Source organism: Fringilla coelebs, assembly GCF_963513975.1.
Source record: "Fringilla coelebs genome assembly, chromosome: 12".
Classification (NCBI taxonomy): Eukaryota; Metazoa; Chordata; class Aves; order Passeriformes; family Fringillidae; genus Fringilla; species Fringilla coelebs.
Genome location: NC_140038.1, coordinates 12759871 through 12784160, shown reverse-complemented (window position 1 = coordinate 12784160; position 24290 = coordinate 12759871). Strand labels below are relative to the sequence as shown.

The 24290-nt window shown below is 45.8% G+C and overlaps 1 protein-coding gene across 4 annotated transcripts in view; it reads left to right on the top strand.

Annotated features, from left to right (window-relative positions):
- Positions 1–2536: 2536 nt before the first annotated feature.
- The window catches only part of HOMER2 (homer scaffold protein 2), a 56255-nt gene continuing 34501 nt past the window's right edge, over positions 2537–24290 (top strand). For 2 of the 4 annotated variants that reach the window (XM_084213831.1, XM_084213830.1), the window contains exon 1: positions 2537–2768. In XM_084213831.1, the coding sequence (XP_084069957.1) occupies positions 2677–2768 (92 nt within the window). In that variant the 5' untranslated portion in view covers positions 2537–2676. The remainder of the gene's footprint in view (positions 2769–24290) is intronic. The other 2 variants (XM_084213832.1, XM_084213833.1) reach the window with 2 other exon arrangements.

Sequence of the window (24290 nt, the reverse complement as noted above, 5' to 3'; positions counted from 1 at the left end):
TTTCCAGAGAACTGAAAATACCTTAAACAACTGCAATACTAAATTACACAAAAATAATGTAAATCAGTGGGAACTATACACAAACTAGGACACAGTGCTGGTTGAGAGGTTCAAGATGGAACTGTCTGTAGAAAAATTGTTTAATTCAATATTGATATGGTTAAATGGTTTACATGGTTTACTCAAATCCATGGAGTGTCACCATTGACTTGAAATGAGGACAGGGCTTCATCCTTCTTATGGCAGAGAAAGGAGGAACACAACAGTGTGCCACACTTCAGAAGGAGGAGTATCTCATCTGTTTGGAAGAATAGTGGGAATTTTAGGTTAAGGGACTGCACTTACCCCAAATACTCCCAAATAAGAGTTAACTTGCTGTCTCTCAGGGAAAATGTCTCAGGGTACTGGAGAAATGGGACTAAAACCCTCTGTGTCCTAGAAGACAGCTCTGCAAAGAGCATGAATGAAGTAGGAAGATCTTATGAACAAAAGTAATATACAAAATTTAGTATCATGTGAATTTCACAGGCAATTGTGCTTCCATAAACTTAAGCTTTATTTTTATAAATGGGCATGAAAGCACAGTCTTGAATGCAAGATTGGAAAAGATTAAGAAATTAGAAAATGCTAAGGCAACTGCAGTTCCAATTTCCAATTCTCATCTTGTCATGACACACAGTGAGTGCATTACCCCATTTTGATCCAATTCCATTAGATACTTGTACGTCTCATGCAGCACTGGTTCATAAAACACAGCTTTTGGATACTCACCAAAATGAGCTAATTAGAGAGGACCAAGACAACTCCTCTCTGATGAATGGAGTATGTAATTTAACAAAATGAGGTAAATGGTGTAAAAACAGTGTTATAAAATGCTCAGATCCATGGTGAGAGTTTTTTCCACAGGATTTCTAGGCTGCTGGTTTTACCCCCAGAAAAGGTTACCCCTCACTGTTTCCCCTAGAAGAGAGGAATGGCCACATCAAAGCAATATCCAAGGATGCAGGCCACCATGAATGTGAAAGGTTTGTCACTTTTGCCATGGCTATCTCAGAGGAAATGGAACCTTCAGCTGGCAGAACAGGACATAGGAATGTTTACATCAGTGATTAGGTAAGGACTTAAGTCTCCTTCACCACCCACAGTAGCCCTCTGATCGTGGTAAAGAGAGCAGGTACATTGGAGGTGTTATCCCACAGCCTTGTGAAAATATCTGTGTCATTCACCCTGCTCCTTTCCTCCCAGTGACATGGACTTTGGCTGTATGGGACTGAAATTCCATTTTGGTGTTCCAGACATCAGGAAATAGCTGTCTGTCAGAAAAGGGGTTTCATTGTCCATAGCTGGAAGGTGTTTGGTTGCTGGCTAAGTTTTTCTTTCAGGATTCCCATGATGTCCCAAGGTAATACTAGGGACACCCCTAGTAGACATGAAGTAAAAGCAAGCAAACATAAAACCTTTCCCACAACTTCTAAATTTCCTTGGAAAGAAAGGATAAATCAATGTGAGATTAAAAAAAAAAAAAGAGAGATGAAAATAATCACTCTTGATGGCAGAGTATTAATTATAACTTTGTGTGGGTGAAGTTAAAAGCCTGTCTTATGTGTGAATTGTATTTTCTCCACGAAAGAGTACGTGTGTCTGTGTACACAGTCCGGTGAACACCCGAACGAGCAGGTCCACGGCTGTGCTATGGATTTGTGTCCTGTGACTGCCGGTCAGATGCCAGTGTCACCCTCGTGCTTGGGTAGCCATTACACAGCTCTTCCACACTAGTCCACTTATTCTTTCCCTGGTTAGGAATCGTTCCTCTTAATTTCACGAAACCTACATAATTCTGGGACCCTGTGTGGCACAGACTTGTAGGGAGGCTGAGAGGAGCCAGAGGAGATTCAGCCCTCCCGACGGGGTTTACATTTCTGGGCAGAGCAGGCGGGTGCCGGCTGGGTGCGGCCCCTGACCGGCGCTGCGGGGCTGCGCCTGCCGGGGCCAGCGGCCAAACGGGGCTGACCCCGCACTCACGGTCCGGGGAACGCGGATTCGGGACGCGGGGAGGGCGTGTCAGAGGGAGAGAATCCCCCGTTCCTGTTTCACCGGGCATCCCTTGGCGTGGCATCGCCTCCAGTGGGAAGCGCATCCCCGGGACCCGCGCTCGGAGCGCGCCGCGGAGCCGGGGCTAGCGGGGGAGATCCCGGTGCGGGACAGCCGGTCCCGGACAGACGGTTCCCGGGGTGGGCTCCCCCCTCTCGCCGCTGAGCCTGCCCGGCCGCGGCGGGGCCGCGTGGGGACACCCCACAACTTCACCCGAAGTTTTCTTGCCGCCTCGTCCCCGTTCGGCGGGTCGCCGCCCCCCCGGCGAGGGCACCGTGAGGACGAGATCCCGCACCCCAGATGCTCCCGGCGCCGCGCACCGGGGCACAGCCCGCCCACCGCCGGCGGCCGGGCCCGGGGCGGGGAGCGGCGGGGCCCGGGGCGCGCCCACCGCCCCGCCCCGCCCGCCGCCCCCGCGCTGCCGCCTGGCAGGGCGGCGGGTGCCGCGGGAGCTGCTCGGTGCCGCCGCCGCCCGGGAGGGAGGTTATGTAAGGGGGGAGGGAGGCGGCGGGAGGAGGAGCAGGACGGCTCTCGCCGCCGTGCAGCCGCCGTGCAGCCGCAGCCAGCCGGGGCCGGGGCGGCCGCATGTGCGAAGTGGGGACGCGGCCGCCGCTGGCCGCCGAGCGCGGGGAGCCGCCCGGGGGTGCCGCCGCCGCCGAGAGGTGCCGAGACATGGGGTGAGTCCGCCGGGCCCGGCCCCGCGTGGGCACCGCGTCCCGAGCCCGCGTGGGCGCCGCCTCCCGCCCCGGCCCCGCCGCAGGTGCGGAGCGGGGAGAGCGCGGCCGCCCCGTGAGCGCTGCCCTGAACGGCAGCGTTTGATAACGTAATTAATCATTTTCTAACGTAATTAATCATTGCCGCCCGCTCGGGAGCCGCCGGCGGAGCGGGCACGCCGCGGAGGCAGAGCGCCGGCGGCGAAATCCCCGCTGGAAGGAGCGGGGAGGAGCTCGGGATGTGGCGGAGCGGGGCCGGGGGTCCGGTCCCTGCCCGGTCAGCTGCGGGATGTGCCGCGAGTTCATTGTCAGATGTTTCACGCGCTGCTTCTGCGAGAGCTCTGGCTGCTGGAGGCACACGGGAAACTTGCCTGAATTGTGCCAGGTGGTCCCTAATTTGTGTAAATATTTTTCCCTTCAAAAATTTTATTTAACATGCCAGAAGTCTCTGACCACGTGTGGTGGCCTCTTGGAGAATTCAGCTTGCCTAAAATTAGTCCTGCATTTTTGCTATTCTCTAACTTATATGAGGGGACAAAAGCCAAATGCTGGCATCAGGGCAATTTGTGAACTAAATATCAGAGAACAGAGGAGAAGGTTGTGCCTTTGGCTTGAACTATATATAGGTTTGAGATCCTCTCGACCAGAATGTCTTGGGGGATTCCAAACCCACACATTTAATTTACTTTATTTTTATCCTATTATGTTCTCTTACACCTTTTCCTTGCCTCTCCTCACCCCCATGTGGCAAGGAATCGCTCTCCAGTTTGAGCTTGCTCTGCTGCTTTCAAATGTCCAAATTCGCACTGTGGATTTGTTAATTGATGTCAAAGTGATATAATTCGAGGCTATATGGGTAAATAATGAATTAAAATGACATGCACATGTCCGAATTTGATACCCAGGAGTACTGAATAGAAGTACAGGGGCAGAGGGAGAAATAGGATCTAAGTGAGTATCACCCCACGTTTCTCTTCAGGATTACAGGGGCTCATCTGCTTCTTAATTATGCAAAGTTTCACTGGAAAATAAAAGAGAAACTGTCCTTGGGGTTGGAGAAAGAAGTATCGAAGCCTGTTTGGAGCAGCAGTGCCCCGCAGAGTCCAGGATGATCAGAAACATCCATCCACGGAAACTTGCCTCTGCCACTCTACCTGGGTGTCTCTAAAGGCAAATGTTTTAGTTGCTGTCATTTTTAACCGTTTCCATACTGGTAGATCAGTTCAGCTGTGGCTTGGAGAGATGAGTGGAAGGTCACAGTGCTCCTTCACCCTTTCTGCCAGCCAGGTGGAGTTCTGGGCTCGGTGTGGTCCTGCTCTGCCTCCGGAGCTGCTCAAGCTGCAAAGGCTTCTGAGAGCTCTGGTTGTGCTCCTGTCTGTGCTGCTACGTGCAGTGTCAGGTCATGCAGACTCGTACAGGGAGCAGGCACATTCACTAGCCCAGTTCAATACCCTGATTTAATGTGTTCCTCAGTCATTTCAGTCTTACACTGGTGCACGTGAGATCAAGCTCCCAGTGTCGTTCATTCCCCGGATTTCAGCGTGGGTTGCACCTTCTCTTGCACTCTGTGCAGAGTTCAGACAAGGTGTTTGGTGAATATGCATTTTCATGGTGTCTCACATAATTATCTTGCCATTCACCTTTCTGATCCAGAGAACTTGGAAGTACATTTGCGATAGCATTAGTGCGGCTGTGACAGCATTGCTTAGCACACATGACACAGGAGCAGCCTCCCAGTTTTCTTCTGGTTCCATCTGTGCTGCAAATCCTTCACCTGTGCATGCTCGAGCTTGTCCTTCTGTGGAATGGGCACCTCTGTACTCACGTGTCTTTGTGAAGCAGGTTGTGGTCAGAGCACAGAGCTCAGTCATTCCTACTTGGAGGAATAGATTTTGGCCCAGGCGTTTGAGTAGGGTTTGCTTCCTGGGCACATTTTGTGGGGCATGTACTCATAGAAATTGTGACAATGACTTGATTCTTAGCTCTTAAAATATTTTTTCTTTTACTTTCCTTCTTTTCTTTTTCCTGGGGGTGACCATTGCTAGTGATTCATTTAAATGCTGCCTATGGATTTGGCAGTGACTGATCGCGCTATGAAACCTGATACAGCTACTTGAGCTTAGCAAAGCAAAGCTATTTAAATTGCTTATTAGCTGTGAGCTGAGCTATTTAAACTGTTGGTTTAGTTCAACTCACTAGGCAGCAAGGTAGTGTCAAGTTTTACAATTTACATGTTTTTAAAAAACCTAAGGCCTGTCATACAAGGGACATGAAAACAACGTTGTAAAAAAGTCACAGGAAAAAAATCTGCTCCAGTGTCCATAGAAGTCAATGTGAAAGTTGCTGCTGACTGAAAACCACTGTATTTTGGCCAAGCCACTGTTAAGAATCTCACTGGGCAAATGTCTACTTTAAAGGGAATGGATCCTTTCCCAAATAACTTCTTTCTTCTACCCAGCATATCTGATCGCTGCTGTTACCTCGATCCTCTCCCAGTTTAAACTTCAGCTCTTTGAAAACCACAATGTAACACATTTCCAGCTGTAGAAATGTGTGAATAAAAATACCTCCTGCTTTGTCTCTTGCTGTTGCAAGCCAAGGGCTGACACAATCAAGGAAGTGTCTCTGATGTTAGTGGGCTGTACCTACTCATCTAATAGCTGTGGTCAGGCTCACTGTGACCTCAGTTTAAGCAGTCCAAGTTAAATGTACAGTTATAAGGATGCTTGAGGTTTTGCTATTAGCTAGTTTAAAAAGGTGTTGGATAGCTGTTTCATCTGTGACTAAATTCTTTTATTATTTTTAATTCTTTACTGTCTTTGTATTTCCTTATCTATCCATTACAAATAATTTCTGTTATGAGGTGTGTGACAAGTATCCAGTTTGGATTAGACCTGTAAATCTCTTCACTGCTGAAGCTGATATTTATATTATCTGTTGGATTAAAACTCAACTGATTTAAATGCCCTCCAGCATTAAAATTATGTTTTAGTTCTGTTTTATAAATCATATCAAAATGACAACCAGGCCTCTGAGTGTTAGAAATTATTGCAGAAAGCTGTACAACTGTAGAAGTGTGTGCTATACAGGTTAATGGTGAACTAGCTCACAGCACACCTTTCATTTGGCTGACATGAGATGTCCTCTCTTTGCTGCTTCCTCTGGGGCTAGTGGGGTAATTTAGTCCCCTGCAGCTGGGATCCATCCATAACTCTCCAGGTGAGCTGTGAGCCAAGCCCCAGGAAGTTTGGAAAAGGCAAATTTCCAGGCCTGGATCAGGCAAGGGAGTAACCTCGTGTTAAGGAGATTGGTCTCTTGAACAAAAAAACCTCTGTTCCCCTGTGATATATTCATGGAAAGGTGCATGGGGCTGTATTACTGAGGGTGTCCATACATGATGTTTTTATTATGCACTGACATCCAAGAGAACAGGGAAGGCTGCCTTGCTCTCCTCCCTTCTGCTACCAGCAGTACTAATGTCCATTGGCCAACACGTGGCTTTATTTGGGGAGTCAAAGGCAAAACCTGATGTGAGGGCAAGGCATGAAGGAGATAAACAAAGGAGGAGATGTGATGAAGCTCGTGTTACAGGAAGGCAGTAATTTTGGAGGGTGTTCACTTTCTGGTACCAGCAGTACTTTAGAAACCATGGTGATAAGCTGTGCCTGAGAAGCTCGGTGGCAGGGAATGGTGTTGTTGCAGAGGAAATTCACCTTGGCTTTGGTCCAGCTCCCGCTGAAATCCATGGGAGTCTCTCAGCAGCTCTCTCCAAACTTTGGCCAGGCCATCTGTCTGCCAGGGAAGGGGAGAGCCTGGGAGGGGCAGGCAGAGAATGGCACCTGGCTGTCCCTGGGGTCCCTCAAAGCAGGGCTGGGACAAGAGTGTGCCTGAGCACAGCTGAGCTGGTCTGTGAGCTCAGGGAATCTGCTGTTGAGATTTTAACATCAGCAGCTTGTTTGGTCCCCAGCATTGCTCAGGGAGGCAGATTATAGCTGGTGGTGGTTTTGGAGTTCAGGGAAAGGGACTGAGATCTGATAGGTGCTGAGGCTGCTCATCTCATGCTTTTGAAGCTGCCGGCTGAGGGTGCTTGATTCTTCACAGCCCTGGTTCCTGACATAGCTGTTTCCATTGTGCAGGGCAGATATAAGTGGATGTTATTCTGACTGGGAGAATTCTGTGTCTGTGTACAAATACAGGTGTCTGTACAAGAATCTGTGGAAAAGTCAGGTCCAGAGAACTTTGTGTTCTGGAGCAGTGTTTGGGTTCACTGAAATGATGGGGAAGCTCCATTGACTCAATACTGTGTAGTCCCTTGCTTATGTTAAACTCATTTATGTAAGGTTAGAGAGGCAGGGAGCTTGGTGGGGTGGGTGGAAGAGAAAAGAAAGGACCAAACAGCTGGGGCCTCAATGATTTGTGCGTGCTTCAAGTTTTGGTGTGGCTGTATTCAGGTGAGTGAACAAACCTGTAACAGTGTTTTGTCCAAGTGACTTCACCTCTCTCAACTATGTGAGGAGTTCACAGCACTGCAGGCACATGCACGAAACTGAATTTATAAGGTCTGCTACAGAAAAGTTCACTAAATTACAAGAGGAGAAATCTGCCAGTGTCACAACTAGTTTGAGTGTTCTGCTGCAAATTTCTCAGACATTTGCTCGTGTAGAAAGAGTGGACAGAAAGAAAACTTGATGCCAAGAGTCATCATAGTTACATTGCTTTCAGCGGCTAACCTAATTAATTACCACTGTTAATTTAATTATCGCTTGAGAAAAATCTTATAAATAAAATATTCTCCACAAAGCTGGGATGTCCCCTAAGCCCTTCTTTCTATTTGAAAAGAGAGTGGTGAGTAGGTCTCCTGATAACAAAGGCATAATTTAAATTCTTTTAAAATGAAAACATTCTTTTTAAATGTTAAAAAGAATTATTTGATGTTCAGTTCCTTTAAACTGAAACTTTTTTAACTGATCCAGGATGTGATCAAGTGTCTCAAAGTGTTTGACCGTATTCCCAGCATGAACCAGGCAGAGGACAGTGAGTTTGCTGAGAACCCAAGAGCAAGGGCATCAGCCTGGTTCTGCATCTAGATTTTCTGCAGTGCTGTGTATTCATTTTATTCATTCATTTGGCTCTGTTATTGCAGTGCCTAAGATAAATAGCCTCACCCATGAACGTACGCTTAGGGACTTAGGCGTAAGCATTTTGAATCAGCTGTTGGTTTTCCTGTTGACTTTGTGATAGGGTGTGTGCAGAGTGGGAAATCCTCATTCCTCAAGGTTGCTACATGGTCAAATCTCTGTCTGCTTTCACCTTGAATGCTCTCCATCGCCTTCTGCACTCCGTGCACTGCAAAGGCAGCGTGGGACTTGTTTATCCTGTGCTTTGGTCATGGCTCTTTAGGATGTAGATGTGCTCAGAGGAACATATTTCAACTATGTTTCCCTGATAATTCAGCAGTACACTGTAAATAGCTGATGATCCTGTTCTTATACCTCAGAATGTGACGAGGGCATTGCCTTCAAACGAAGAGGGGAGGTGTTTCAGCTTGAGCATTAAAGAAGCCCTTTTAATGGCAAGAGCAATTAGGCAGGGAATAGCCAATTAGTACCTGGGAAGGTTGCTGCTGCGCCACGGCCACGCAGCGCCCAGCCCCGGTTAGGCACGGTGTGAGTAGGGCTTGTGTAATACACACTCATGCAAAATGTACAAGATGAGATGGGATGATGCAGTTGATCTTTGATTGTATTTTTGGTGACACATCCTGGCTGCTCTCTGCCTGTTTGTGAGAGGGATGTGCTGCTCGGTGCTGAGCTCATGTGTGACACGAGGAGCTGCTGCTTACTCCTCATTGACGCAGCAGCTATTGCAGCCTCTCGGACCCTCTGCATCACTTGCAATTGCTTCCTAATGGTAATTTTGCCACTGGGGTCAGGATTAAAATGAAGATAATATTTTTAAAGAATTGATGCTCGAGGCGTTTCAGGATTTGTTTAAAAGGGAGGGATGTTGCTGGCTGACATCAGCAAGCGGGACAGCCTGCCTAATGACTCACAGGGGAGCAGGAGGCTCTGCTGTGTAGGTGTTTAGGATTTGTGGGCTTCACATATGAGGGCTAGCAAGAGCTCTAGCTGCAAAACAACAGGGGCTTTGTCATGGAGCAAGAGTGTGCAGGTTTGAGACAGGGAAACGAGGGAAAAGAGGGTGATGGAGGTGTGAGCAGCATGAGTGCTGCTTGTGCGCAGACCTGTTCCCTTCCGAGGCACCACGTCCTCCTTTCCTGCCTCCTCCATGCACTGATCTGATTTTATTTGTTTGACGTGGCTTATCAAAATGTAAGATTGTAAGAATTCCCGAAGGGACAAACTGTTTCCTTTCCATCTGGAAGTTTCACTGCAGCCTACAGGATTTAGAAACTCAAGCCCTTCTGCGAGTCAGAAAGAAAATTTCTGTAGAAGTTGCACTTTTCTGCCTGTGCATCCAGAGGCCTGGGAGAGGCCTCCAGAGCTGCCAGTGTAGTTCCCCATTAGCATTTTCATTATAATAATAATAATCCTGCAACTGCATTCTTATCAGGCAATGTTTAGTACCTCAGTGCAGCAAGACAGCAAAGGCCTCTGTGGAATACATTTAAAAATGTGTAGCCAGCTTGTAAAATACTTTTTTCCTAAAGCTGCTTCTGCTTGTACTGAGGCTGTTTCTTGTGGAACTGTGAAATGGTGCTGTATGAGTGCTTACTGAATAAATACTTGTTGTTTGCTTAATGCTTTGCAGTAGATTCTCCTCAGATATGGAACCATTGTATTTCTTGGGGGGGAAAAAATACAAAATTTTAATCTTGCTTGGCTCTGAAGGGAAATCTTAATTTTATATGTGGAGGTGTGAGCATTTTATTTTTAGTGTTCAAATACTTATTGTTTCATCCCTGGAAGAAGGACAGTGTAGCCAGAGCTGGGGAGTACTCAAAGCTTTTCCTTTTGAAAGGTAGTGCTTCAAGGTGCAGTCTCCCATCACATTAATTGTGTTGCAATGACTGACTCAAGTTCTCTGCTCTTGCTGAGTTGCTCTGTAATCTGGAACAGCAACACTTTGTTGTTGCCTTTGTTTCATTCCCTGGTTTTATCAGGCATTTGTTCTGCAGCTTCCCACTATGAATCTGTGGCACACATCTGAAATGTCTCTCTGCAGTTGTTTGTGGGAACGTACAATGTTTTGTGATATTGAAAATGTTTAGTAAGAGCATTTGATAGAAGGGGGAGAAGTTCCTTGAGATGAGAAGTGCAGAATGTCCCCAGCCAGCGCTCAGGGCTGCTTGGAGGATGCGTGGGACATGTGGGGAGAGTCTGACACCTTTTTATCAGTTATTTCACAGATGGTGGTGTCTAAAGATGAGCTCTGTTCTGGTGGGTAGTTCAGACACTGGTGCAAAGATGGCAGCAGCATAGTTGTCCCTGTGTCACCCAACCACCCCAAGTCCTGCAAATCACAAAGATGAGTTTGTATCAATTACAGATTTAAAACTTGTTCCATGCCTCCAAGTGGCAGACTGGGCTTGCAGAGCCGATGACAATTGCCCTTGGAGGATCCTCCCTTTTGGGATGGAGCAGTTTCTGGCATGCAGGATGATGTGATGCCAGTCCTGAAGGTGATTTCATCAGTCCCCATTAGCTTAACTTTCCCCCAGAGCTGTCAGTTTGGATTATTCTTCCACTATGTAGCATGTCCTGATGTGGAAGTGGGATTTCATAAGTTGAGAGCCACAAGGTGGTCAGTTTAATCTCCTTCCACCTTTATACAAAGGAGGAGGTCTAGCCACTTCACCCACTCCCTTGAACCCTAACAGACTATATCTGCAGTTCCCTTTTTTCACTTTTTTTTTCCTCTCTTAATATTACTTTTGCTGAGTCTGTGTCTTGTGTGGTCTGTACATAGGCTGTACCTAAACCCTTCCAGGTAAAGTCCCTGCTTCTTACACCCTCATGTGGTCCAAACCCCTGATAAAAAAACCCAAAGCTGAAATGCTCCTCCCGAACTTGCCAGGAGGATTCTGCCCAGACAGGACAGAAAGTGGGCAGTGCTCAGGGGCACAGTGTACAGCAAGGGCACAACTCCTGCCCTTGGGTGGACAAGGAGGAGATAAAAGTATCTTTGTACGCAGTTCATGTTAAATGCGGTGATTGTCGAAATAACCCTCTCTCCTCCAGCTGTGATAGGGACAAATTTATTCTTTTATGAAATAATGAAGGAGATTTAGTTGCCTAAAACTTTACAGCACACAGGTGAATGAGAACTCTCTCTTTTCATGATTGTTTTATTTTTGACAGCTGTTTGTCACTTGCATAAACCATTACAGGAGATAGATAATTTTCTGTTGCCTGTTATTTATAGAGGTGTGTTCCTCATAAACTTGTATTTAAAGTGTCTTCTAAAAATGCTCATTCATAAAACTCCATCTAATTTGGTTTATGGTCCTTTTAAAGAAGAGCAGAAATTGGCTTGACTGAGAACAGGGATCTGTCACTTCACTACACCCACCCAAATTCAAGGGGATGGAGCTGAAAGCTCGAGTCTGTAATCTCAGTTCCAATGAAACACAATAGCTGTGAAGGAAAGGACAGATCCCACGCTCCAGCCAGGGAATTGTTGTTTTAGGTGTTATTTGGAATAGATGGGAAGCTGCTCCTCTCTCAGGCAGATCCAGAAGTGTGACTGTGTCCATGTTTCCCTGGGGAACTTTTCTTTCCCCTCTGTGCCTCTTTCACCTTCCCGTGTGCTTTGGAGCAGGAAAATGGGTATTTGTGCGCAATGAGAAATTCCCCTTTGTCTTTTGAGAGCTCCAAAGGACAAATAATATCTTTAAAGTTTCCATGTGATCCTCCAAGACTTTTCCCAGACAGAAGGTTCTGAACATGTGTTTTCTGAGACCTTCAAAATTGCATATTATGGGGGATGCATCAGCTTTCAAGGACGTGGCAGTGTGCAGCCTGGTTCTCCCAGCAATCTCTCTCGCCCTGCTTTTCCTCCCCAGACTCCTCTGCAGAGCCTTTGGTTTGGAGAGAGCTGCAGGGACAGCTTCCTTCATCAGCTGGGCCTAAGCCTGGGGTAAGCACCTCTCCTGTGGTTGTGCTTACCTGCTTTTCCCTCCACAGGGAAGGTCTGTCCTGAATTTTTGAGCCACAGAGTAATAATCCTGCATACGTATTGTTCAGATCTTTGCGAGAACTTTTCTCCATTGAGTTAGAAATTAGCATTTCAAATTCTATGGGGGAGAAGTTGCCAAAGTTTTTTTATATTTTAAGCTTAGAGTTTGGAAAGGAATCAAAATATCTAATCCACTTTGCATTCCCTGCTTGGTCTTTCCTCCCTGCCTTATGAATTGGCATCCTTGTCCTTTGGAGGGAGAGCAATATTGTGCAACTCTATACAGCTTCTCTTGTGAAATACCAAAGTTATATTGCAGTGATCTCCAGCAGCCTTCCCAATAACTGTTAAATTAGCACAAGTGACATGAGGTTGTACTGAAAAGAGTTTATGCTCATCAGCTGCCTTGCAGGATGACCTCTGAATTATTGGCCAGAAGATAAAACAGACACACAACTGCTGGGAGCGATCTGGGACAGTTCAGTGCTGTTATTCCACTGAAGAACAGCTGACTGCTGTGAGTTAGACGGGTGGTCCAGACTTTGCACCTTGGAGTTAAGTCACTTTCCTTCTTTCTCTTCTTTTTCCATCTCCTTTTTGGCCCTTCTCCTTCCCCTGTAGTGACGCTGGAGCTGCTGCCTGGGGGGACAGCCTGGCCCGAGCCCAGGGCGGCAGCAGCTCCAGACCCGGGTCAGCGTTTGCAGGGAGGCACATGGAAAAACACAGGGTTAGTCTGCATTGTCTGGGGGAAATGGGCAACTGATGCATTCTTTTGCTGCCTCCAGGGGTAGTAAAGCTTCCTTCAAACACCTGTGTTTAGTGAGACCCTGAAAAGAGGCCTTGAGCATGAGGTCGGTTTAATACTTGGGGTGCTAAAGTGTGAATGTGTGAAAAGCATAGTAAGAATTTCTCACCAGTTGGCACCTTGTCCTCAGTGGGTGAGCGAGTGCTTGATCCAGTCTGCATACCAACACCAGGCATTAATTTTAGATCACAGGAAATATGAAGAGTGCAGTTTCCAGCTCTTGACTTGCTGTATTTCACTTAGGGCAAATAGGGAAAACTGATACGTGAACTTTTTTTACCCCCAGCGAGGGAGGTGGCTGTTTCCACTGGCAAGGACTTTCCTATCGTGAAAGTGCACGCAAAACAAATTACTGCAGAACACAAAACATTATTTTCAGTCCTATTTTAAAACAAACAAATGTTCAGAATTTTGTTCTGGAAGCAAAGCAAAAAATCATTTAACTTGTGTGATATGGGTTTATTATTCCAGCATAAACATCTGTGGAGAAGTTGAGCTGATTTTGCTCACATTTGTTCGGTATAAATAAGCAGTAACTTAGAGCAGAAGAGGATCAGGTCTCCTGTGGGTATTCTCCCATTGTTCTGAAGGCTGGATTCATAACTCATAAAAGGGAGGGACACCTTCCACTGGACAAGGGTGCTCAAAGCCTCCTCCAGCCTGGCCTTGAGCACGTTCAGGGATGGGGCAGCCACAGCCTCTCTGGGCACCCTGTGCCAGTGCCTCGCCAGCCTCACAGGGAAATTGCTCCCTCTCCAATCTGAGCTTGTCCTCTTTCTGGTTAAAGCCATTCCCCCTTGTTCTTTCACTACATGTCCTTGTAAAATATCCTTCTCCAGCTCTTTTGCAGCCCTTTAGGTACTGAAAGGCTGAAAACTGAACTCTTCCAACCTGTCTCCAGATGAGAGGTGCTCCATCCCCGTGATCATCTGTGTGTCTTCCTCTGGACTCACTCCAACAGCTTCACATCCTTCTTATGCTGGGGGACCCAGACCTGGCTGCATTAGTCTGGGTGGGTCCCAGGGGAGCAGGTAGAGGGGCAGAATCACCTCCCTTGACCTGTTCTGGGATGCACCCAGAGCATGGTTGGCGTTTGGGGCTGCAGGTGCCCATTGCTGAGTCAGTCCTGCTCCAGGGATCCTGTGTTCAGGGTTTGGGCAGCTCCCCACTGGATTTTCAGGGGGCAGGGCTGGCTCTATGTCTCCCTTTAAAAGCAGGACAATAACTTCAGTATCTCTTCAGGCAGAGAGCAGGGAAGGAATGAGGAGCAGCAGGAAAAGGAAGTGCATGTCTCAGTGCTGGCAGAGAGTGGCACTGATCAGGGGCTGTGCAGAGCAGCTGAAATGAGCACCCTGGGCTCACAGAGCCCTGGGCTGCAGCTCAGGCCCAGCACACAGCCAGCTCCATCGATATCCCCTGGAGCCCTGGGAGGGAGCCCAGCCCCAGCCTGCCCGCCCTGCCGGCCCTTTGTTTCTATCCACGTTCATGGAAAAATTATTTTGGATCATCTCATCATTTTAAACATTTGGTAAGTGTTAATATACTTTCAGCTCAGTGGAAATAATCACCATATGGCTGTAAGATTTGCCATCTGTCCAGAGACGCTGGAATACAATTAGTCCGTGTAGTCCATTTATCAATCTATAAGTGACAATATTCACAGTCCTGGCAACTTGGGCTGCTGACAGAATCAGCACTTGCATAGGCCTACCTGTCTGCCCTTATTACATCAATATATAAATGAGATGGAAAAAATCCCATCATTCAGCTGTGTCCTTCACCCTTGACAGAAAGGAAAAAAGTCTATATTAGTGTAAATGAGACTGAGGAAATGGTATGCCTTAATTTTTGTAGCACTAATTGGATTTTTTAATGTCTAGTAGACCTTAATTTCATAAGGCAAAGCCAGATTTAAGTGCAGTCTTTCAATCAAAAAATGCCAGCAGGACAGAGTATATCACAGGCAAGAAAAAATATTATGTCCTCTCCTGTTGTATTAATTTCTGAGGCACAAAAAGCTTAATACTACTAACATGAGAAAAGTCATCATTAGCATTATACAGGTAAGGATTCGTTTCCAGGGTTTCTTGTTGGACTTCAGAAAAGCGAGAAGAGAGTTTTTCAGCAGAGTGAATATCTCTTTTTAAAAGGTCAAGGCCTTTTGGTTTTAAAACTATTAATGATCTGACATTTTAAGAGTTCTGACTTTTGACTGCTCTTGCCAATCTCTCCCCTGGCCTGTGTCCTAGCCTGTCCCCCAGGACTGTCACCTCCTTAAAACTGGGGTTAAATTTGGAATAGCTAATGCATATCGAGAAAATAATTTGAATGTTTTATTTGGTTTTGCATATTACACAAACTCATCTTGCATAATAAGTTTATAAAAGGCATGTGTGCTATGTTTTGTTTATTCTACAAATTTTCAGCCAGCCCACACTAATTTTTGAGACTCTGCTGACAGGAAAACACATTTTTTTGTCGTATTTGCTTTTTAACTGTAGGTGTGGGATCTGCATAGCATGAAAAATGCTGATACTTGAAATTAAATCCTTTCATACCTCACATTTTGTATAACCTGTGCATAACCTACAACGTTGGAGGCGTTGACATGCAGAAATCAGAAGTGACAGGGAACAGGTCTGTAGGGATCAGAAGCAGGTGGCTGTTGAGGTTCAGGAAGGTCTGGGGTAAGTTCCCCCCAATATTACAAACATCTACACTTTGCAGTGCAAGCAGGTTGCTGGGATTTAGTTTTGTGGGGTTTGTGGCAAGGGAAGTGGTGGGTTTTTTTTTTTGTTTTGTAGATACTGTGTTGCTCATGAATAACCTGATGGTTAAGTTTTTCAGGTTAGTAGTTCTAACTCAGAGATTGCCAGAGGATCCTCACTTTTGCACCAGGGCTGCTGACAGCTTTTTATACCAACAAATAATGTACATATCTGAGATCTCTACTGTAAATCTGACGGCTACAGATGGTGTTATATTTTTAAAGATCAAAGTGAATAATGTTACCTTCTAAATGTTTGAAATTTCCTTTGTATTTTTAACTTGCAGCAGAAGAAATGTGTCATTCTGTGCCCTTATTGGCTGCTAGGAAATCCACAGTGCCAGGAGCTGTGTCCCCCCGTTCCTGGGAGAGCTGCTGCCTGTGTGCAGGCAGCAACCAAAGTGCTCTGCCTGGTAATTCTGTTAGCCTGTTAAAATCCCCAGAAAATGGGGATCTGCTTCTTTTCAGGTTGTCTAATGTGAGCTGCACTGAGTGGGGGCTGAGGCTGGCTCTCCTGTGCCTCTTTGTGCCCACACCTTGCCCCTGCCCAGCTGCAGCTGTGGGGTCCCTGTGAGCACAGGGGCTGTGCTTGCACTGGAGCCTCTCTTTCCCGTTTTTAATACACTGTCTTTGGTGCTCCTTACCACACTTGGTGATTCTTTTTGTCTTTGGATGATTTGCTCTGGAAGGAGGCTGGTAAGATCAAGCCCATTGGGTCGTGGCAGTGCTGTTGCCAGCCTGGTGTTGTTCTCAGCACCTGCGCTGAGAGCCCAGTGCGGGCATTGCTCTGCATCCTCCTCATCTCTCACAGAGCAAATTGCCCATCCTTTAATGGCTTTTAATTTTTACATCCTTAACTCCCATTAAAGACATGCAGCCCTGTATTCAGCCATCTGTTGGCACCCTTTTCCTTGCAGTCTCCTGGAGTGCTCAGAGCTGAGGCTGTTGTCAGCCCCGGTGCCCTGGGTGGCCGCGTGTCCTGCCCGTGCTGCTGGCCACCAGGGCCAGCAGAGCCCTATCGTTTGCTCCTGACCTTACAGCTGGTAGAATTCCTTATTTGATCCTTCAGGCAGCGGATCAAAAAGAGTTATACAACTTGTTCTTTAAACTGAACTGATTGACTTTTTTTTTTCCTCCCCTAGTGTAAGTGGAAGAAAAGCCTCAGGGGAGAGCATTTGAATAGGGCATGGGAAAGCATATCGATAATTACATGCATGGATTAGTGCACAAAAGCACTCCCCTCCAAGGATTTGCTTAGTGCTGTGCTGTTTGAAATAATGGAGTGTTTAATCATATTATTTTGCAATACTGAGGCTTTGATTACGCCACTGATTGAAATCAGCTTTTCAGATTGCTTTGTGTGAAGATATCCTCATCAGCCATGCAAATTCCTATGGCATGGGAGGAGAAAAAAGTCATAAAGATGCTGCCCTGGTGATGTCAGTGGGTTTTACGTGCACACACGTGGTCTTTCACTCCAGTCTTCTGTTTGTAGGTATGGTGTGTTTTGATCATATATCCTCTGACATTTGCTCTCTTCATGTTGTAAATAGACATGAAATAGCCCATACAACCTCAAAGTACCCTGAGCTTTCTGCCATGCAGAAGTACAAAGGATTAAAATAGTAATAAAGATTCCACTAGTGCATTGAAGGAATTTTCTGCTTGTTTATATTTCTTGCAAAATAAACTCCTTCCCAAGGCCAGCTGCGTGGGGTGGACCTTGGTGCATGCAGGCATGCCATGATCCAGAGCTGGGCATCTGGCACATGCCCTTGTGCCCTTGGTCTGTGCCAGGATGGAGACTGCAGGGAAGGGAGGGAATGTGCTCCTGAGACCTGCTCTCTCCACTCCAGGGTTTGCACTTTCAGTTTACAATGGCATTTCTCCCTGAAATATTACAATGCCAGCATTGTGCCACAGAGGAGGCTGTGCTAAAGCATTAACTCCACTGGAGCTGGGGTGATACAGGGAATGTCATTTTTAACCAGTCCAGAGCAATAGGATGGCTCTGGGGGGCTGTTCATGTGCTGATCCAGCTTCATTTGTCACGAGGGTGGGAGACGTGCTGGCTGGACACAGTACAAGGATTTTTTCCTATTTGCAGAGTTTGAATTCACACCTTTGCAAATGGGAGAGTGGTAACATTACTGAGGTGCAGATTTATGGATCCCCTTTAAGTGTCTTCTCAGAAAAAAGCTCTGAAATGATCAGTTACACCACCAGATTCACACTCATGTGCCTCAACTTGGTTTTTTCCAATAAGTAACCTTACCTATGGAGGATTAGTTCAGGGTGCTCTCAGTTCCTGTCACTTGTGTATGAGTGTTTATTCACAGTGTCTTGAAAGGTTAATAGACCTCTGGAGATGGCCCCAAAATAAAGTGTGAGCTTCCTCAGTGCCCAAGTTAAGCCTTTTAATTTGGATATTGGCTTTGTAAAGGCGCAGTGGTGTTGTGAGACCTCACAGATGTTACAATAATTTTCATACTGAGAGCTTTTTTCCTGAAGATTTATTCTTTTAGGATTTTCTGTGCTGCAAATCAAAAGTGAGTTTAATTGATGTCTGTGCTTTTAACAGACAATTCTTTAGCTAGCTACTTTTATTCTAATTTTTTTTTGTTCAAGTAACTGGAACTATTATGTTCCCTAAAAATGCAAGAAGCGCTTTTGCTAATTATATTCTGTTGAAATAATAATGCCTGTAAATGAAGAGAGCTAAAAAGATGGATTTTTCCTGCAAATTTCATATATTTCTGCAGGTGAGTTGATATCAAATTTAATATCAAGTGGGCACCAGAGAATCATGACTAGGTATTTGAATGAGTTGCATGACCTTGCTCTTGATTAACACTGCTGCCATATTCAGCACTTCAGCCACATCATGAGGAGCTTGGTTTGCCTGTAAAATAGGAATTTCAAAACTGAAAAGTAGGACTTTGAGTAGATTTTATTTTTAAAACAGCTGTTTGTTTCTCATTCTATCTCTTTTAGGGGCATTGTAATTTTTGTCCCAGCAGCCAGGGTTTTTCAGAAGTCTTTCCCTCTACCTTCCACCACTTTGGGAGGGAATTCCACCTGGGAACACAGGGCTTGACTGGCAGGTACTGACAATGGCACTTTCACAGGTGCCTGCATGATTTTGGGGGTTTTTTATACAGAGAATATAACCCATATACTGAGATGCTAACCCAGCCCATCACTCCAGGCCAGTTCTCCCAGCCCCATTTACAACTGCCAGTAAATCCTCCCTCTCTCTCAGCCCTGTACTGCTCAGGGTTATGTCTCCATCCTTAAAAGCAGCTTTTGCTGTGGAAATGAGTGTGAGGAGGAAAGGAGGAAGGATTGTTTGCCCTGCAGGAGCAGTGGGAGCTGCAGGCTGGGGGTTTCCATCCCACCTTCCTGCACAGTGTGGAGGAGCAGCTGTCAAATGCTCTGAGAGCCTCTCTCTGCTCTGTACAGACTATTAATTCTTTTTTGTTGAGTGGTGAATATTCAGCTGTTGATTTAGCCTGTTGAATTCACACAGCCAAGCACTGCCCTGGGTAGATGTGGTATGAAACTGCCCTGCAGTGCCAGTGAGAGCAGAGCTGCAGGGAGGAGGGCAGCTGATGGATTCTGTTCCCAGGCTGGCTGGTGGCTCTGTTATCCTGGGATGCCATCTCGCTCTCCATGGCTGTTCCTCAGGTGTAAAACGGAGCCATTACCCACCTGCTCTCCTCATGCTGAGTTTTGCACCCTTGCAGGTTGTGGCAGGCTCTCCTTGCTGTGCTGGTTGTGTGCCCTGGCAGCCAGCACCAGAGCCTGCCTGTGGCAGCTGATGGGATCTGAGTGACCTGGATTCACTGGCATGCGGCATTTGGGAAGGGAATGAGCTGCCTGCTCTCCTGGTGCCAGTTTGCTGCTCCCACGTCCCAGAATGGCACAGATTTAGTGTCTGCCTCTCCCCAGCTCTGTGTGCTGAGCGGGCCCAGGCCACTGTGCTGGTCCTGGCCCCAGCCAGGAGCTGGCACTGGTGGGTGTTGAGGTGCCAGGATCTCGGGCACTGGGCTGAGACAGCTGAGTTTGCTGGGTTTGTAGCACAGGGGGATGCACTTGTCTTGACTGAGGCCAGAAGGGGTCCTTTAACTTCATCCTTGGTCATCATTAAGAAACTCATTTGTGTGCTTCTCTTTTTTTCTGAAAAGATGTGACCCAAGATGGCACAAGTGTTGAATGCAGAGAGGTAACAGGTGGGAGGATAATGAACTCTAATTTTTGCTTGGAGCAAAGATTAATATTGTGTACAAACTGCAGCCACTGTGCTAAATGCTGTGTGTGACACCATGAACTGCAACTTCTCCCCACAGCAGTTCTGTCTCCATCACAGGCCTGCCTTTTTTTGATTTTGGTGTTTTGGGGAGAGGGGTTGGATGTTTTTCAAAGTTTGAGGTGTGCATGTATACACACACAAGTGAATAGAGTTAATAGATAAACTATTTTCACAGGTTAGGCATCATAACTTGCCAGGACTTTCATCAAGATGAGTATTTCAAATAGGAGAAAAATTTCCACCCATGATCTGAACAAATACAAAAGGCACTCCAAACTACCATCTATGTACATAGAGGATTAATTCTTTTCAGTGCACTGGGAGGCAGTAGTAGCAATGTACAATCCAAATAACTATTGGCACCAATTTTATCATGTTGTGTTTAGCAAATACAGATTTTTGTATGGTGACCAGTGATGGGGGATATGTCACAAAGTAGGATTTTGCATTTGCATCTACTCTTTTTTCTTGAGAGATCCTCATTATCTAATACTTGTTACAGCAAATCACTGCAGATCTGCTGGCACTGTCAGGTATGATAAACTCAACGTGTGCATGATGCTGGGCTGCAAGCACCACGTTCCAAAATCTCTGCAGGCATGTGCATCCTCCACCAAATGGCAGATATATGAAGACATGTGCTTTTAAAAAATACTTTTATTGCAATTAGACAGTTAATGCAAAGTTGTCTACAGTTAGTGTGGACGGAGCACAAATGATCCTGTGCTGTAAGCTAGGAATCCTTATCCCAGAAACGTTGAGCGATCTGCTTGTGAAAGTTTTAAAAAATGTGTAATTAGTGGTTTTGCCTCTGGTGGAGTACCAGAGCTCCTGTCACAAATATACTTGATGTTCCAGATCCTACAAGAATTATTTTGTCCCAGTTACTTCCTGGCCAGTGCATCCACGGGGTGTGCAGTGGGCACTCGGTGCCTTTAACCGTGTCTGGGTGCTGATCCCGCAGGCACCCACGGGAGTTTAATCTGTTTTATTTACTAGCAGAAAGGATTGCTGTAGTACAGAAGTGCTCACTGAGCAGTTGGAGCTGGCTCCTCATGGCCCCACACGGATCCAGGGTCCCTGGCTCTCCCAGGTGCCACCCAGCTGGAGCTGGCTGTGTCACCGCTCCCTCGGCCACCAGCATCCCACGGCCCAGAGGATGCTGGCTGCCAGTCAGCAAGGACTCTTTACAGCTGAAGTGATTTAAATCACTGGTTGTGCTCATGATTCAAGTGATAAACAAGGAAATTTGAATGAAATAATTTGAACTTTTCCTAAGTGAGAGCTCATTGCCGTTGATTAGGAAGAGTGATACAAAACACATGGCTTGCAGCTAGTCGCACACTTGTAGAATTTGGCATGGTTGTATATTAACCAGAAAGTGATACTGTATCTAACACAGCTGTGAAGCACTTAGTTAGCTGGAGAATCTTGTGGCTTGCTTTTTAAATTCTTTGGAAAAGGTTAATGGCATTAAAGGAGAGTGGTTGTTTTTCACTTGAGATTTCGCTCTTATGAAGCAAGGACAGAAATTAAAGGTCGACTAAAATGTGTAAAACCATGACTTGAAAATTGCAATTATATTTATAAAACATGCTTGCCAGATTTAATAATGAAAAATCATTTTCTCTCTTAAATTATATTACCAGGTAAAGAACTATTAGGTGTGATTTTCTACTTTTCCTGTTCGACTTTTCAAGCAGCTTTACTCTGAGCAGTGGATATTAGTGTCAAATTGATTTTTAAACAGTTGGGGTTTTTTTAAAGAGTATTTAATCAATCATTAACAGCTTTGGTTAAAATTCATGAGATTTTAAATATTCATAAATTCTCTTTGCCTTCATGTGAGGGTCCAAGCCTGGCTGGCAGTGCTGTGCTCCTGCCTCCCCAGGCAAGCTGGCAGCTCACAGGGCTCAGCCCATGCAGAATGTGCTCTGCAGTCTCCAGTTAGCATTGCTGTTGTTTTATCATAAGCTGATGAATCTCTGATAAAATGAAAAGGAACCCTGGGAAATGAAATCATTCCTCTACCAGTAAAGTGCTTTCTTGAACGTAGAAAAGTTACGAGTGAGTAAGAATAATCCTTCTCAGTTTGGAGCTCTGTAGGGCCATGGTGAAGGGTTTTAAAAGTACATAATTTTGCATTTCACTTGGAAATGGAGTGCCACGGTTTCACAGGTGCCTGTGTGTGCCTCAGTGTCAGAGGGGTTTGGGATGCAGTGGGTGTTTCCCCCTGCTGAAGCTGTGCCTGCACTTTGTCAGTGCAGGTGGCTTTGCCATCCTGCTGTGCTGTGTGGGAACGTGGTGGCACCAGCTGAGTCGGGGGCTCTTTGGGCTCCTTGGGGCACACCCAGCCACAGAAATGCAGCTTCTTATTTAATTATTATAAGGCAGCACCTGGAAATCCAGGAGGTTGTGTTCTGGGGGTGCTGCTTCTTTTTTAGGGCATCAGAAATCGGTCTGGGGGCTTTGCTGACCTGTAGAGGCACCTCTGGCAGGAAGACCAGAGGCATGTGGAGCCAACTGGCCCTTCCAAATCTGAGTCCCAACTAAAGGTCAACAGATCAGCTGCCTCAAATGATTTAAAATGTTTAAGTTTGCACATTGCACTTCCTTATTTTTAATAATTTATCAGCTAGCACGCTGTCACTGTGACACAGACAGACAAAATGCAGGTGGGCTTTTTTGTTGTTGATACTCATAGGATTGGAGACAGAGGTTTTGCCTTTACTTCTTAATGAAAGAGTGAATGAAAAGATGGATATTTGCAGCCCTGAGCTTCACTATCCATTGATTTATCCACTTGGATGGGTGTGTACAGCTCCTGTTTCAACAGCAGCAGCTTCAATCAAGATTCCTGAACAAATAGATAGATAGATAGTTGTGGGGCCTTTGCCTTCATTCTACTTTTATTGTCTCCAGATTTACTCTATATGCTCACTGCCCCTGCTGCAGAGCAGCCAGGCATAGTTTTAACAGTGTTTTCTGGTGTAGTTAAGATAATGTAGCAGAATTAAAGTTGTTTGTGAAATAGGTTTTTATGGAGGAAAATTCCTAACATTTAGACTACAATATTGGGTTGTACTACCTTGGTTTTAGTAGAGTCAACTGAAAATATAGAACTTTTTAAAGGCAAAAAAATTCCAAAATTGTTTTTTCAAGGAATGTACCTTTTTAAAGAGAGTAAACAGCCTGGGGGAAACTTCCCCTCCTTGAATTTGTTATTACAGGCAAACTCCATGGCCTCTGTAGGTGTTACAATGCTAATCCTGTGTAATGGATAAGGAAAGTATTTAAAATGTTAAGGAAACCTGCCCCTTCTTTCCACCCTGCTGAGGATGGCATCGATATTGGCCTGTGGAATGAGAGCTGGCTTCAGCAAGTTACTGATTAGGGAGGACTGAAGCAAATGATACTCTCTGACAGCTGTAATATGGCAGTCCCATTGTCATTTCAATTTATTTTGAGTAAGTGTTTTACATGGTTCAGCACAGCTGTCTGTCCAGAAACCTGCAAGCCCCTGGAAAAATGTAGAATTTTGTGTAACTCTTGCAAGGAGAAAATCACTCTTTCATTTTTTCCCTCCTGAGGCCTTGCTGGGCTTTGCAAGTTCACTCCATCTTTCCTGAGCTGATTGTACTCTTAAATCACTTCATGTGTTTGATATTTGCAAATGTACTCCCCTTGATTATAATTTAAATTTCTGGGTGGCAGCTCCATTGTAGTACCATTGGTTTTGGATCCTGTCGTAATTCTGTCAATTACCTCTTCATGATGTAATATTTGGTATGGGACAAGAATATATTGAGTGGTACACTTAATGTAAAACATTATGTAGTGTAGCTTTTAAAAACCAAAAGCATGAAAATGCATTTAACAACTCAGTAGAGCTTGCTTTGCAGTTCACTTCTACTGCTGAACTTGGATTAAAGGTATGGTTGGGGGTGAATTTAGTTTTATGGCATTTAAAAAAGGGCTAATTCTGATCTTTAACCTGGATGACTTTGTATGCATCGCGTTTGGTTCTTTTGGTCCTGACTCTTCTCTGCTTTTCTGTGTGATTTGCTTGGTCACACACTGAAGGTAAAACAAAACCTCTCCATTGGGTGCACAAGTCTTCTTAAGGAGAAGAAGCCTCTGAGGAAGGCTGGTGTTTGGGAACAGGATGCTGGGGTGCTGCACCACCCACTGAGAGCTGAAAGGCATTATCTGTATCAACACTGGGGTTTGGTTCTGTTTCCTTCCCCCCCCTCACTTCCCAGGTTGATTGACTGGTTTGCATCTCATGAAATTTTCATGCACATCCCCAGAACAGTGGGATTCTGAGGAGACAGATGAATATTTCAGTAATTATTCCATGCCTGTATGTCACTGGGGTCCTTGGTGCACCCGCAGAGGAGCCCTGGCTGTAGGTAGCAGTTCGCAGGAATGGCAGCAGGAGCTAATCCAGCTGGGGGGGTTTGC